General features: G+C 34.6%; 1 protein-coding gene and 1 long non-coding RNA gene across 14 annotated transcripts; one reads left to right on the top strand and one right to left on the bottom strand.

The window, feature by feature from the left end:
* The first annotated feature begins 10,174 nt into the window (after window positions 1-10,174).
* Window positions 10,175-13,688, top strand: LOC141677676 (protein disulfide-isomerase-like). 13 transcript variants are annotated; one of them, XM_074483702.1, is made up of 10 exons: window positions 10,184-10,629; window positions 10,838-10,907; window positions 11,023-11,210; window positions 11,289-11,374; window positions 11,501-11,823; window positions 12,011-12,041; window positions 12,131-12,326; window positions 12,665-12,782; window positions 12,960-13,062; window positions 13,184-13,688. In XM_074483702.1, exons 7-10 carry the CDS (start codon window positions 12,189-12,191, stop codon window positions 13,248-13,250), a joined length of 426 nt encoding a protein of 141 aa, XP_074339803.1. In that variant the 5' UTR covers window positions 10,184-10,629; window positions 10,838-10,907; window positions 11,023-11,210; window positions 11,289-11,374; window positions 11,501-11,823; window positions 12,011-12,041; window positions 12,131-12,188; the 3' UTR covers window positions 13,251-13,688. The 13 variants fall into 13 exon arrangements, 7 of the variants coding, with proteins under 7 accessions (XP_074339808.1, XP_074339803.1, XP_074339807.1 ...); XM_074483706.1 differs by having other exon boundaries at window positions 10,838-11,210; window positions 11,506-11,550; window positions 11,698-11,823; XM_074483705.1 differs by having other exon boundaries at window positions 10,838-11,210; window positions 11,501-11,550; window positions 11,698-11,823.
* Window positions 13,689-14,426: 738 nt separating this feature from the next.
* On the bottom strand, window positions 14,427-15,066 carry LOC141677428 (uncharacterized). The gene is made up of 3 exons (XR_012557418.1): window positions 14,942-15,066; window positions 14,710-14,759; window positions 14,427-14,612 (listed from the first exon to the last, which is right to left on the bottom strand). It is a non-coding gene; the product is annotated as an uncharacterized LOC141677428 (long non-coding RNA).
* Window positions 15,067-15,327: the final 261 nt, after the last annotated feature.

The raw sequence follows: 15,327 nt of genomic DNA, 5'->3' as shown, positions 1-15,327 counted from the left end.
TGGTGGAGCCGAGGGTACTCGAGTGACTTAAGAGAATCAGTAAGCGCGAAAGCGAACGTTAGGACTCTAAATGGTTAAAGTCTAGTTTCTTAAGCGACCTGGGTTTAATTCTGACTTATGTTGTTGTTCATAGGTTATCGGACCCACTCTAAGCTTAATCCTATCCGGGAGCACTCAGGCAAGTTTTCTACCCGTATAACTGTTGTTGTGATGTATATGTGTATATGCATGATCTTGCGATAAATGCATAATTGTTATTAGCAAATTCTTGTGATATATTGGAGCATGCTGATATGGTATATATGCATGTCTGTTTCGTAATCTTGATATATATCTGTTGATTCAAATGCTTATTAGTTGCATAATACCTATGCTAGAGATAAGCAGTAGTTGCGTATACCCTGAGTATAGGGGACCCAAAGGTGAACCCTTTTCTAAAACCGGGAGTAGATGTTCCCGAGTATATGATATATATATTTATATATATATATATATATATATTGATATGGTTTTTAAAAACTATTAATCGAATAAGGTTTATTCGATAACTTTATATTATTTAATGAATATTATTTCGAATATTCATTCGAGGGCTTATGACTCAGCTTATTTTATTTATTGAATATTATTTCGAATATTCATTCGAGGGCTTATGACTCAGCTAATTTTATTTATTGAATATTATTTCGAATATTCATTCGAGGGCTTATGACTCAGCTTATTTTATTTATTGAATATTATTTCGAATATTCATTCGAGGGCTTATGACTTAGCTTATTTTATTTATTGAATATTATTTCGAATATTCATTCGAGGGCTTATGACTCAGCTTATTTTATTAATTGAATATTATTTGAATATTCATTTGAGGACCTATGACTCCGATTATTTACTGAAATATATTTTTTATTTTATTAAAGAATAAGGTGTCGATAATCAAACTTATTTTTGATTATTCAAATAAAGATAGTACTTTCGTATAAGTATATCTTTGGTTATTTAATACTCATTTCAAGTATAAGTTTTACAACTTCTACTTCAATTATTTTTATAAGGATTATCATTATGGGAATATTATTTAAATAATAATATTCAGATATTTTCTAATATATTGGGGCTGATTTACTTCATTAAATCAGCATTACTCCAAAAACTCTTTAAAGTGTTTTCGAGTCTTCAAAATGATTTTTAAAAGTTAGAGCGGATCCCAAAACTCATTTTTATAATTAAGATCTTCCTTTTAAAGGGGATTTAAATACTCGCTCAAAACCTAAGGGATCTGGCTCTGTGGTGTATTTTATATTCGCAACGAGGTTGCTGTTTTGGTAAATGAATTGATTACTTACCCAACGTTCGGGAAGTAAGTCCATCTATCGAGCCGGCATAAGCAACATGGGCTCAGTGGGCGTCCATGATAGTGTAAGTGGCTCAGTGGGAGTCCATCAAATGCATAAGTGGCTGAGTGGCAGTCCAGCATAAGGTCCTATTACGACCAGGGTGATGACCAGTGGAGAATTCGTCCATCTACTAGTAGAAAAGGTTACTTATTGGTATCTTTGCCTGATCAGCAAGATATCAGGTTTATGCCAATGTTTTCTCCTTTCCAAATTCATTGCATATTGCAACTCTGTTTATAATTTTCATAACAGAGGTTTTCAAGGAGTGTATGAAATGTATATATATATAGGTGTATATATATATCGGGACTTAATGAAGTATCTCGTAACTTCGTTATTTATAATGATGTTCAAAGATTGAATCTATTCAAATCTTGTCTTGTAGTCTCATCTATGTGATGAACTTTAATTTTGAAACTAATTATAACTTGAACGGTGGTAGTTTAAGTAGTATTTGGAAAAGATATAAGTATATTGGAGTATCTTGTAACTTCATCTTTTAAAAACTTATATCTAGTAAATGATTATCTTATGCATGTCAAAGATTTTCAGAAAAACGTTGAGTCAAGGTTAGATATATGAGATCACCTTGCAACGATAGTTTTATACAGTTATAAACTGGAACTCTGTGTATATTATGTATGGAAGAGGACTTCCAAGATTTTGAAAAGTATATATGTATATATACTGAATATTTTGCGACTTCATCGCATTAAGATATCAAACTTGGTTCATTTCTTTTGACCAAGACTTTCATGAGTACTATGAGAAGGCTCATATATTGTTAATCATTATATATATTATTTTGGTGGGCTTGCTGCTCACCCTTGCTTTCTTCTTTCATCACACAACAACAGATAGAAAAGATGAACATGACCAAGCTCCCGATTCGCAAGCGATTAGGAAATGTTCCGTAGTTTCCTATAGGCGTTGATGTCGCTGTAGCTGAGGTAGGAACTACCAATAGGCTAGGCTTTCAACTTATGATGTACCAGACTTATGTATAATTATGAATTGTAATAATGGCAAAAAAATGTAAATTTATTCAGAAACCTTTTTAAGGTGTATTGACATATAATTGTGGAATAAAACGACTTATGATTATTTTTGGATATTCATCTCTGAGACTATAACTTGTGGTGTGTGTGTTTATTGTGGGGTCACCGTACAGAGTAGTTGATTGTGTATTAAGATTGGGTGTTATTAAGGGAAATGGAACTCGTGACAACCTGGATCCCCGACCCCGGATTTAGGGGTGTTACATGAAATCTAGCACATAAACATGTAGCAAACATTATATCTGGCCTACTAGCTGTTAAGTACAGAAGTGAGTCAACCATGCCTCTATAACTTGAAATATCCACAGACTTTTCAGTAGTGTTTAGTTCAAGCTTAGTTGCAGTGGCCATGGGAGTTTTTGCAGATGTGCAATCCATTAGATCAAACTTCTTTAAAAGATCAAAAATATATTTAGTTTGACTAATGAATATTCCATCACTAACTTGCTTAACTTGTAAACCAAGAAAGTAAGTTAGTTCTCCCATCATACTCATTTCATACTTACTTTGCATCAGTTTGGCAAACTTTTTACAAAGTTTCTCATCTGTAGAGCCAAAAATAATATCATCTACATAAATTTGAACAAGTATGCTAGAGCCATTAACATTTCTGAAAAATAAAGTTTTATCTACAGTACCTCTTGTGAAGTGATTTTCCAAAAGGAACTTTGATAAAGTGTCATACCAGGCTCTAGGTGCTTGCTTTAGTCCATAAAGTGCTTTCAGTAGATAATAGACATACTCTGGGAAATTTGGATCTTCAAAGCCAGGAGGTTGACTTACATACACTTTTTCCTCCAAATCTCCATTCAGAAAGGCACTTTTGACATCCATTTGATAGACCTTGAAATTGGCATGGGCTGCATAGGCTAAGAAGATTCTGATGGCTTCAAGTCTTGTAACAGGAGCAAATGTTTCATCAAAATCTATCCCTTCTTGCTGACAATAGCCTTTAGCAACCAATCTTGCTTTGTTCCTTACTACTATGCCATTTTCATCCATCTTGTTTCTGAATACCCATTTGGTGTCTATTGGATTCTTTCCTGTAGGCTTGGGTACCAGCTTCCATACTTTATTCCTTTCAAATTGGTTTAGCTCCTCCTGCATAGCTAAAATCCAATCAGGATCTAACAAGGCTTCTTCTACCTTCTTTGGTTCTTCCTTAGACATGAAGCTGCTGTATAGACATTCTTCTTGAGTTGCTCTCCTGGTTTGAACTCTGGAAGAAACATCACCAATAATCAGTTTAAAGGGGTGATCTTTTGTCCATTTTCTTGGTTGAGGTAGATTAGCCCTAGATGAAGAGACCTCAATGTTGTCTTGATGTGTTATTGAGTTTTGATTGCTAGAAACTCCCCCTGAGTTTGTGGATCTTTAATATGAGATCTTGACTTTCTCCCATGCCTCTTACTTCTTTGATCCATCTCAAGTTCATGAGTCTTGAGCATACCATAAATTTCATCAAGAGTAGTTTCATTAAGAGCATAGTTGTCTCTTATAGTTGTGGCCTTCAAATCCCAACTTTCAGGAAGAGCTAAAAGGAATTTGAGATTAGTATCTTCAAGATCATATTCCATATCTACTAGTGACAGATCATTCAAGAGTTTGATAAATCTATCATATAAAACAATCAATGACTCATCAGGTTTTGAGTCAAAGTGCTCATACTCTTGAGTGAGTATAGTCCTCCTATTTTTCTTAATTAAATCAGTTCCCTGGCATCTTATCTCCAAGGCATCCCATATCTCTTTTGCAGTCTTGCAGTTAATTACCCTGTTTGACATGACATTATCAATGGCACTGTGCAGCAAATGTCTTACCCTTGCATTCTTTGCAATAGATGAGATATCTTCAGCTGTATATTCACTTTTCTCCTTTGGTACAGTCTGTGATGGCTGATCTGCAACTATAACAGAGAGCTTGGTTGGCTTGTGTGGTCCTTCATTAATTCTGTCAAGGTATTCTATATCTGTAGCTTCCAGAAACATAGACATCCTCACCTTCCATATGGGATACTCGAAAGGTTTCAGTATGGGAACCCTAATTGTCTCATATCGATTATGAATTTGAGTCTTTGGAGTTTCTTTAGTTTTGGTGGGCTTGGTTTGAGTTTGTACTTCTTCAAACATGATTGTTTTTGGATCTTTACTGTATGTATGTTAACAGATTGCTCTGATACCACTTTGTAGGTCACACACACTGTAGAAGGGGGTTGAATACAGTGTTTACTACAATCAAATCAAATATAAAAACTCAAGTAACATAAAACACATTTTATTCAACACAATAAACTCCGTTACAAAGAACTGTCCTCTCTCAGTGATGAACAAATTATCATGAGAGCTGTTAGGGTTATAATGAATAATAAACTCGATTATGATAACACATATAGTGTAAACCCTATGTCTGTGTTTATATACTACATAGTTACAAGATAATCTTCTAATTGATATCGAATACAATTTTGCTTCCTAATATATATCAATCAGTTATCTTTTCTTCCAAGTATTCTATTCCTTATAGAATTCTTCTTCATGCATATTTCTTCTTATGTTTGTCTTGATCTTCTTTCCTTTCAATCAGCCGCCTTCCTTATCGGAACGTCTCCTTAAGTCCTGATATTATCTCCTGATAACTTAAGTTCTGACAACTTAAGTTCTGATATCGTAAGTCCTGACTTCAGTATAAGTACTGATTTCCAGTTAAGTACTGATTTCACCTATTAAGTAAGATCTGAAAACTAAACACAAATCATATTAGACATGACATCACAAATATATCTAACACATCACACAGTCCATCCTTTGAGAATTCTACTAGAGGAATACCTCTTACCAAATCTTTTCTGACTAGTTCATTCATAGTCTTGAAGTTAAGGTGGGATAGCTTCTTGTGTCGTAGCCAACTTTCATCTTGACTTGCCTTGCTAAATAGACAAGTGACAAATTCTTTATTTGATGAGTCGAAGTCAACTAAGTACACATTTCATTTTCTTACTCCAATAAGAACCACTTTGTTGCTTTTCTTGTTGGTCACAACACAGGCTTCATAATTGAATGTTACTGAGTTGCCCTTATCACAAAGCTGGCTGATACTCAACAAATTGTGCTTAAGTCCATCCACCAGGGCAACTTCCTCAATGATGACATTATATTTTGAAATCAAGCCATATCCCACAGTATAACCCTTACTGTCATCTCCAAAATTAATACTTGGGCCAGCTCTTTCCTTGAACTCAGTGAGCAGGGTATAATCTCCAATCATGTGCCTTGAGAACCCACTATCCAAATACCAAAGATTCTTTCTATTTTCCTGCACACAACAAAGTCAAATAAAGTTGAATTTGGTACCCAAGTTTCTTTGGGTCCTGTTTTGTTAGCCTTTTTCTTATGTTTCTTAGGCTTGTCCTTATTTGACTTAGGTATTTGAAGTACATCCTTAGTCAATTGAGTAGAACCCTTAAAACCATTCATCATTGCAGAATTATCATGCACAGGTTTGTTAACATGGAAAGGCATATTTTGTGCAAACATGTTATTCTAGTATGGCGTACTAAATGACATTTGTGGCATACTAAATGCAGCATAGTAAGGATTTTATGTAAATGGCATATTAGCAAACTGTGCATTCAAATTATGTTCAGGCATAACATTCACATGCATTGTAAGCATACTGGGAAATGAAGGAGGTGCAGACATGGAAGCAGGCATAGCAAGTTTGCAGTTAACAGAAAAATGATTAACACTGCCACACTTAACACAAATTTTTCTTAGAGCATATTTATCAGGTGTGTAGTTGTTATGTTTGTTAATTCTTACTTTCCCATTTTTATTGTTTTTCCTTTTAGACTCTGCTTTCACTTCAATTTTCTCCAATCTGTCATTCAATTGCTTGATGGACAGATGTCCTACATTGACTCTCTTGTTCTTGTTCACCTGACTTATTTCTCCTGGAACAAAGTTCTTGAAAACTGATCCATATTTCTCATTAAGTTTAGCTAGTTTGGCTTTGCTAACTAGCTTTCTTTCACTCAACGGATGTGATTCCTTGTCTTTCGACGGATAATCCTTTTGGTCTTTCGACGGATAACATTCATCATCCGTCAAATCCACATCCGTTGAAAGTCCTTCTACCAAATTAGAATCTAGTTTCTCCTTGCTCTTTTTCCAGGCTTCATCACAGAAGCATTCTATACCTTGAACTTTAGTAATTTGAGTATGGACATCTCTAGATGATTTCCATGCCTTAATTACTTCCTTTTCCCATTCAAGTGGCTTTCTTAAAATATCCTCCTTCTTTAAGGATTCAGTTAGTTCATCTTTAGCAATCTTGCATTCTATTTTCAATTTTTCAAACTCAACAAATTGAGTTTCTAACACATTGTTTCATTCACTTAAAAACATATTATTCTCTTTAAGTTTAGTATTTTCTTTAGTGATAGACTTGAGCATAACACGCAGATGATATAAATTAGTAGACATGTCATTTATAGCATCATTGCACTCGGCTTTAGATAAATGTGCTAGATTAGTGGTGTTTACCTGATTGCTGGATGAACTGACTTCTGTTTCATCTGATTTGGCTATGAGTGCTAGATTGAGATAGCTTGTATCTTCATCCTCTTCTAATCCATCTACAGCCCAGTCAATTTCTTGTGTGATGAAAGCCTTTTCCTTTTATTTGAGCAACTCAAAATATTTCTGCTTATAATCAACAGGCTAAAACTTCTTTTTACTAGAATCAGACTTTTTACATTCACTAGCAAAATGACCAGCCAAGCCATACTTGAAAATTTTGAATTTAGATTTATCAACCATGTTTTTGTTTGACTTAGTTGCTCCAAAATTCTTCTTGAATTTGAGTTTGGAAAATTTTATGGATAGAAAAGCAAGATGTTCATCTATGTCATCTATGTCATCTTGACTAAGATGGTCCTTATGTTCAGCTTCTAGTTCTTTTCCTTTGCCTTCACAAACTTTAGGGTTTGGTGCAGATTCAACAGCTTCAACCTTTATCTCCTTCTCCTTTCCTTGCTCAGCAACCAATGCAATGGATCCTCCTTTCTTTCTTCCTTTCTCCAGCTTCTCGTTTTACTTTATTTCAAGCTCATAGGTCTTTAGAATCCCATACAGTCTATTCAAGGTGAATTCCTTGTAGTCTTGAGAGTTTCTTAATGAGACTGTCATAGGCTTCCATTCATTTGGTAGGGATCTAAGGAATTTGAGATTTGAGTCCTTTGTTTGGTAGGCCCTTCCATGCAACTTTAGAGCATTCAGTAGTTTTTGAAATCTGCTGAAAATGTCAGTGAGTGACTCACTTTCTTCACTATAAAAATGCTCATATTGCTGAATCAAGAGTTGCATTTTGTTTTCCCTTACCTGCTCAGTTCCATCACAAATAATTTGTATTGTATCTCATACCTCTTTGACAGTTTTGCAGTTAATGATGTTATCAAACATGTCACTATCAACACCATTGAACAAAATGTGCATGGCCTTCGTATCCTTATGAACTTGTTCAATATCAGGATCAGACCATTCTGCTCTAGGCTTTGGGATGAATGGTTCATTTTCTGTAGCAGCACTCATAGGGACATGTGGACCTTTTTCAATGCCGTCCACATATTCTTCATCTTGAGATAGGAGATGCAGGTGCATCTTCACCTTCCAATGGTGATATTTGTCTTTGTCCAGAAATGGAATCTTTACTCCAACATCTTCTCTGCTCATCTTGCTAGTTGTTGTAATCTTTAAACTCTTTGTTCTTCAAGAGCTTGCTCTGATACCAATTGTTATTCCCTAACAATCTAACAAAGAATTACAGAATGGGGATTGAATGTAATTCTGGATACTTTTTCAATTTTAAGAACAGTTCTACTGTGAATATATAACTGTATTTCATTTGGCTAAGGTGCGGAATGAAAGTACTGATGAAATCAAAAAACAAAGTAATCAAATACGATTACCAAGATACATGATAAAAAGACAAGTAAATAAGACAAAACATTTGTAGTCTAATTTCATGCTCCTTCATTTCTCTTTCCAGCATCTTTGAATATCTTCAGTTTAGCATGTAAATGCTTCTTTGTTCTCTAAACCCTACAAATAGGCTGCCACATTCCATTTGCATATAAATAACGCATGTGACTGTCAAATCACTATCAACTGCTCTTTTGAATTTGAACATCCTTTTAAACTCAGATTGATCTTCCGTTGAAACTCTAGTTGATCATCCGTTGAAAATCTGGTTGATCATCCGTCGAGACTTAAGTTGATCATCCGTTGAAGCTTAGTGAAACATCCGTTGAGACTGTCTTCATGGAAGTTAACTCCATTTCATTTATACAAGATTACAAGGCATCTAATATTTATAATTAACCAACCTATCTTGCATATTAAGCTAGTAGTCAACATGACTTAAACATTCTGCAACATCTAGTTCACTAAGACATTATAATAAGCAGGAATGTGCTACTGATCTTATTATTACATAAGCTACTCTTTCAACGGATGTTGAAATGATTATATGTTGAAAGCTACAATTTCACTTAAATACAATCTACTAAGTTTTTTGTTCAAGTTATCATCAAGTACACAACATATTCCTAACATCTACGAAGAACTGACAATGTACCCATGTAGAACTATGGATAACGTACAAGCAAAGGCTATGGATCAAATGAGACTTGAGGAGGATAGGAGAGAAGATGATGAGAAATATTACAGACCTTCGAGAAAGATTACAACACCAAGGTCTAGGGAATACAAACCATATTTAAGGCCTTCTAGGGAAAAAGTCTATGTCAACACAACACAAGAAGGAAATGATTGGAGAAAGGAAGAACGTATGAATTGGAGAAAGGACCCTAATTTTCCACCAACATACGATAACTACGGTTTCACAATAACATCGTCAACCATGATGAAGGAGTTCACTGAGCTGGGAGATATAGTTAAATGGCCAACGAAGAGCAACAAGCCTAAGGCAAATCCAGACTTCAAATTATGGTGTGAGTATCATGGAGATTATGGACACAAAGCTTATGACTGTGTGGCTTTATCAAAGGAGCTGCAATTTTTAACCAAGAAATGGTACTTAACCGAGTTCATGACATCCAACACTACGCCATAGATGACTTATTTGCACGTTTTTATCTAGTGTTGCCTTAGAAAACGTTGCAATAGATATAAAATTATGGAGTTATCACAACACCCAGATTTTGGTGTTACTATAGGCACTGAGATATGTTGCTATAGCTCAATACAGTTATGGTGTTGACATAGATGTCTTGCCTATTGCAACCTACAAGGTTGTGTTATCGTAGATGACTGAATAATTTTTTTAAAAAATTTAACTCAAAATAAAATTTATCTTTAAAAATAAGTGATTTGTATGAAATTGTTTATGGAGTTTTGTAGAAAGTAAATGCACATAAAATTAATAAATGATTCATATGAATATAAAACTAAATGAATACGCTTTATTAATTTATAAATATTTATTAAAATTGCTAAAATAATTTTTTACTTGAAAATAAAAGTCTATAATAATTTTGAATATTTAAAAATAAATTATAATAAATTAATCATAATAAATATAATATATGCAATTTAAGTATAATATTCTATATTATAATATCTATAAAATATTTTTTTATCTAAATTAAAGTATATGAATTGGACTGGGCTTCATAAATTGAGGTGTGAAATTGGGGTAGGGGCGGCTACGTTTTGAAAAAGTGGGAAACAAAATTTTGGACTACAGAATGGGGGAAATCAATTACATTTATCATATTTGATTAAGGTTTGTCTTCCTCCTCCGCCTACACACTCATTTCTCTTCCAGAGAAGCAGGCGAGCGGCTAAATTTTTAGGCAAAGCAATAAATCAAATGAAATCGGGCCAAAACACTCATCTTTCTCCCTTCCCATTCTTATCTCTTTCTCCTCTCTCGACTCACAACTTCTCTTTCTCTCTCGAAATTCGATTTCGAGTTCAACTATATTTAAGCAATAGTTTCAAGTTCGATTCATGGGTTCCGGTTCAGTTAAGGGTGAGCCGAGGATTAGGGTTTCTGAAAAGATTTGGTATTAAGCATTTCCTTCGTTTTCAAGCTGCGTTGGGTTCGATTTTGAAAAATTCTATGAGATAAGTTGAAGGCATCTTTCTTCCCTGGTAAATAATTCTCCTGCATATTATCATATGTAATACTAATGAGATGATTACCCTTACAACTAATTCATCATTTCTATGCTAGATAATATGCTGCAAGTATTGTCCATTTGCTGTTGCAACAAATTTGATCAATTTGATAATATGCTAGATAATATGCTGCAAGTATTGTCCCTTCCAACATTTTTTTGGTTTTTAATTTTTTTAACAGATTATACTTGAGATGTTTGATCCAACATCGTCGTCTACAGCTTCTATAGTCTCCTGCTTAAATCGAAGATGTGATTTTAAATCCCCTGTTATTCCTGAATTTTTTTTTTCTTATCAGGCTAACATGTTATCTTCATTTTGAAATCTATCAGATAGAATTATCAGGTAAAAATTTATGCTATTCAGGTAGAATTATTGAAAAGGAACGTCTGAAGGTGTTATGGTGAAATGTGAAGAGTTTGAAGAACCTCAGTAAAATAGTCAACAAGCACCATTTCAATCGATTGCGCAACCTTGTGGAAGACCCTGCCGTCGCTTTTAGTGATAATATGCTGGACTTGTCACTGTAGGGTCACTCTTAAAATCAACTTGAGGTACTAATTAACAAATTGAATCTTTCACAGTTACATTTAGTTTATAAGCCTTACATTAGCTAACACAAGATATTGCAGGAGCGTTATGGTTTTTGCGAGTCCAAAACAAGAGTGCAAAAGAACCAGTTGAGTGATGATTTTTAACTAGGGCCATGTCTTTTTTGGTAGGTTATTCTGGTTATCATTATAAGTTTTATAACGAATATCTCCATCAATTCCGCTTGTACATTGTTGTCTTTTTATGAGGTTCAGAGCTCTAGTGGTCTTTGATTTAATTGATTTTGACTTAGGCCAGCATGGAGAGTGAAAAGACGAGAAAAAAACTCACATTGTATTAGACGTAAGATGCTACATCATTCGAATAAAACTCCCAACTCCCTGTGATGTGAAATACCCTTTTAATACAATTAAATAGGATCTTTCACATCATCAGGGTCTATAAGTTTTATCCGAATGACGTAGCATTTTACGTTTGATGCATTGTTAGATATTTTTTCCCCTACTGCTCTTGGAAGATCAACCTCGACGAGTCCGATAATTCGACAAACGTAGCAGCAGAGTCCGACAAGTCGATAGAAGCTATCAAGTAGTCTACTGATGTCAAACATGACAGGTCCGACAAGTTTTATGAGTCTATTTGGTGGGCCCCATTTGATTTTTTTTAATAAAATTGTTTCTTTATATTTTACAATGTTTTTGACCTTTAATCAGACTCATTGATGATTGAGATGGATTGAATATTTATGTGTTTAGCTACATGTTTTATGTTCTGAATTTTTTATTTTTCGTTCTTGTGGCAGGTGTGGACATTGTAAAAACCTTGCACCAGAGGTATTACTAGTTGTCTATGTTGTGTTATAAGTTTTTATCTATGTATTGTGTTTATGATAGACTGACTGATGCATTTGTTTGACGTGTAGTATGAGAAAGGTGCTTCAGTACTGAGCAGTCGTGACCCTCCTATTGTTTTGGTGAAATATGATGCAAATGAAGAAGCAAACAAGGAGCTTGCTAATCAATTTCAAGAAAAAGTTCAATGAAGTTGCTGCTGAACACAAAGGAAAGGGAGTAAGCTTTCTCTTGGGTGATCTTGAGGCCAGTCAAGGCGCTTTTCAGGTTATCAGCTCATTTGCAATATCATCAAGCTTGTATTGGGTTTGTGTTATTGACTTGATATCTAATGTGATATGTGGCTTTTCCTTACTGTCTTGAATGAACAATATTTTGGGAAAATGTTGAAGCTGATCAAATTGCACCTTGGTTGAAGGAAGACACGGTATTTTGGTTCTCTAATTTTGTCATCTTTATGGTGTTACTATTGTATCCTATTATCTTTATAGTCCTCTGATAACTGCTTTCCGATTGGTCTGTTGTCGGTCAACTATGTTTTTGTTTCCCAACCAATCACTCTCTTTTCTATTCTTGCTCATTTAACTTCTGCATCAACTTTCTAGGACAGAAATTTGAAGCCATATGTGAAGTCAGAGCCTATCCCTGAAGTTAACAATGAACCTGTGAAGGTGGTTGTTTGTGACAGCATTCAAGACTTGGTTTTCAACACTGGAAAGAATGGTATGTTTGTAAATTTTGTTATTGTCTGATCCATTTTCTCTCTATAACTAGCTTATTTTGATAGACATGGTTTGTGGTTTGTTAAGAGCTTGCCTTAAAACTGACTTTTCTCCTTCACTGTGTTTAAATATACAAATAAAAATAAAATCAGTAACTACATTTCACAAAATCTTGCAGTTCTGCTCGAGTTTTATGCACTTAGGTGTGGACACTGTAAGAAACTGGCTCCAATTTTGGACGAAGTTGCTGTCTCATTTGAGAATGATCCTGATGTGATATTGTAAAAAAAATTTAGCATATCTTGTATGCCCAGTTTATCGGGTTTCTTAACAGCTGGTTTCCTAAATCAGTGTTCAACTGACCATGCCTTCTTAATATGTCATTCTTGCTTGCCTGCGTAGGATGCTACAACAAATGATGTTCCAGGTGACACTTTTGAAGTTCAGGGCTTCCCCACTTTGTACTTGAGATTAGCAACCGGAAGAGTGGTGCAGTATCAAGGAGACAGAACAAAAGAAGATTTGATTGAATTTGTTCAAAAGAACTGGGATACCAATGTGAAGCCAGTCTTAGTCAAGTCAGAGCCAAGTATTAAATTTTAGGTGACACAGGATCTGATGGTACTCCTCTTACCGGAGGTTGTAGCACTTAGACCATTTGTTATCTCTCTTCTACATTATTTTCAAAGCCTTGTATGCTTTTGCGTTATCTTGCACGTTTAGTTCTTAGCAAGAGTACTTGTATTTCATAAGTTATGTTTTGGTGTGATGGATTGTAATTGTTGGTTGGACAGAATGTAATGGTTGGATGTGTAGTTAAGACTAGTTGGATGAATTGAATTGGTTGTGAATGTGGTTGAATTTAAGGGAAATCAAGTATTTGAAAAGTATATTTCAATTTTTTACAGTTCAGTTGTTGCAATAGCCTATTAGTATGTTGCAATAGAGTGTTAAATTATGCACATAAATTTCTTTTTTGCAACGTGTCCTATCATGTGTCATGCCATGTGTCCTGCCACGTCTCATGCCCATGCAGGGCCAACATGTGGGGCCCATATTTTGTTAGCTCGTATGCCTATTGCAACATCATGTATGTGTTGCTATACTTTGAAAACACTACGCCATAGATTGGATTATGCAACCCCAAGAAATCATTACTAAAGGCCAAAAAAGCGTTGCTGAAGGCCAAAAAAAGGCTATTGTGCCTCTTTTTCGGGGTCAATAGAGTTTTTTGCAATCCCGGAGACACCTTATTACAACCCTTGGTTATCCGTTACAGAAACATGCTATTGTAACACCAATGGGGTTGCAATAGGACTTGAAAAATCTTACAACAGGTTTTGGGCTATCAGTACAATATGTGTGGGCCCTACATGTGAGCCCCACATGTGGGGTATTGATGCAACCCTTTTACAACATTTTTTAATGTTTTTTACAACGTTTTTAGTGTTTTTTGCAACATTTTACACTGATTATTAGCAACACTATAAAGACCTATTGCAACGTTTTTAAAAAAAAAAAATGCAAGGAACTGTTTATAAATTGGCATGCCCATAAATAAGACCATAGTCTTAAAACCAACATAATCAACCAATCCACCAACCATAACATCAGTTATCACAAATAAACATAACTACCTTCACCATCACCATACTACCATCCCTCATTACATGTTCATCTCATAAATTCTAAACAATATAATATAAGCTGAATTTACAAAAATAAATAATCTTGAACTATCAATTCTAGTAGCAGGGTCATGCGCCACATTCAATACTTCTTGCGGAAAATAACATCTTTTGCTCTCTCAACATTCACATCTAGCGCATACCTGCAATCAAAATTCATCACATTCTACTCAATACTATAACAACATAAGCTAATTAAAGAAATGCTAAGTTTATAAAAGATTAAGAAAAAGGTTTTACATAAGGGGTCAGTGCTTTGCATAATCTTTCACTATAGAAGATCCACTTGCCTGATGAAAAGAATCAAACATATAAAAAAACATTAGAAAGGTTTTCTTTCTAATGTTTTTTTTCCATTACATACAAAACAGAAACATATATACATATAGCTGATCTAAAATCATAAGTTAATGCAATCAAAAGTAAGTGAAGAAAACCATAATAGTATCATTCAGTGAGTAGTGTCGTATACCTCATTTAACCGCGGGATAATTCGTATGACCTCTGGACCTCTACCATCAATTCGAATATTAGAACCAACTGCATCTGTAACATCAATGTTTTCCATACCCTTCACCTCTATAAACGAACACAAACAACACAAGTAATGATATAAAAATATAAATATAAGATAATAGAATCTGAAACCTGGAAGTGCAGACATAGCGCAAGAGGGAACAGTCTTAGGAGACTTCTCGACCTCAACGAGACAAAGAGAGGTGGGAAATTCTAATGATCATGTTAATTACTTGTAATGGTAAAGTCTAACATTAAATCCAGACGAGAGTGATAACAACCTTTCATATAATTAATAAGAAAAAATCAACAGCCTTTCAAACAGGGCCTGGTATCAAAATC

Source organism: Apium graveolens, chromosome 8 (genome assembly GCF_009905375.1).
Source record: "Apium graveolens cultivar Ventura chromosome 8, ASM990537v1, whole genome shotgun sequence".
Classification (NCBI taxonomy): Eukaryota; Viridiplantae; Streptophyta; class Magnoliopsida; order Apiales; family Apiaceae; genus Apium; species Apium graveolens.
The sequence above is the reverse complement of the archived record's forward strand: the minus strand, read 5'-3'. Positions and strand labels throughout refer to the sequence as shown.

What these genes read in the sequence shown, in the direction of transcription:
- LOC141677676 (XM_074483703.1), top strand. Translation starts at nt 12,189, where the DNA reads ATGATGCAAATGAAGAAGCAAACAAGGAGCTTGCTAATCAATTTCAAG. An exon ending in TTTCAACACTGGAAAGAATG is followed by an intron (nt 12,783 to 12,959) that starts GTATGTTTGTAA and finishes AAAATCTTGCAG; the next exon opens with TTCTGCTCGAGTTTTATGCA. An exon ending in AATGATCCTGATGTGATATT is followed by an intron (nt 13,063 to 13,183) that starts GTAAAAAAAATT and finishes TTGCCTGCGTAG; the next exon opens with GATGCTACAACAAATGATGT.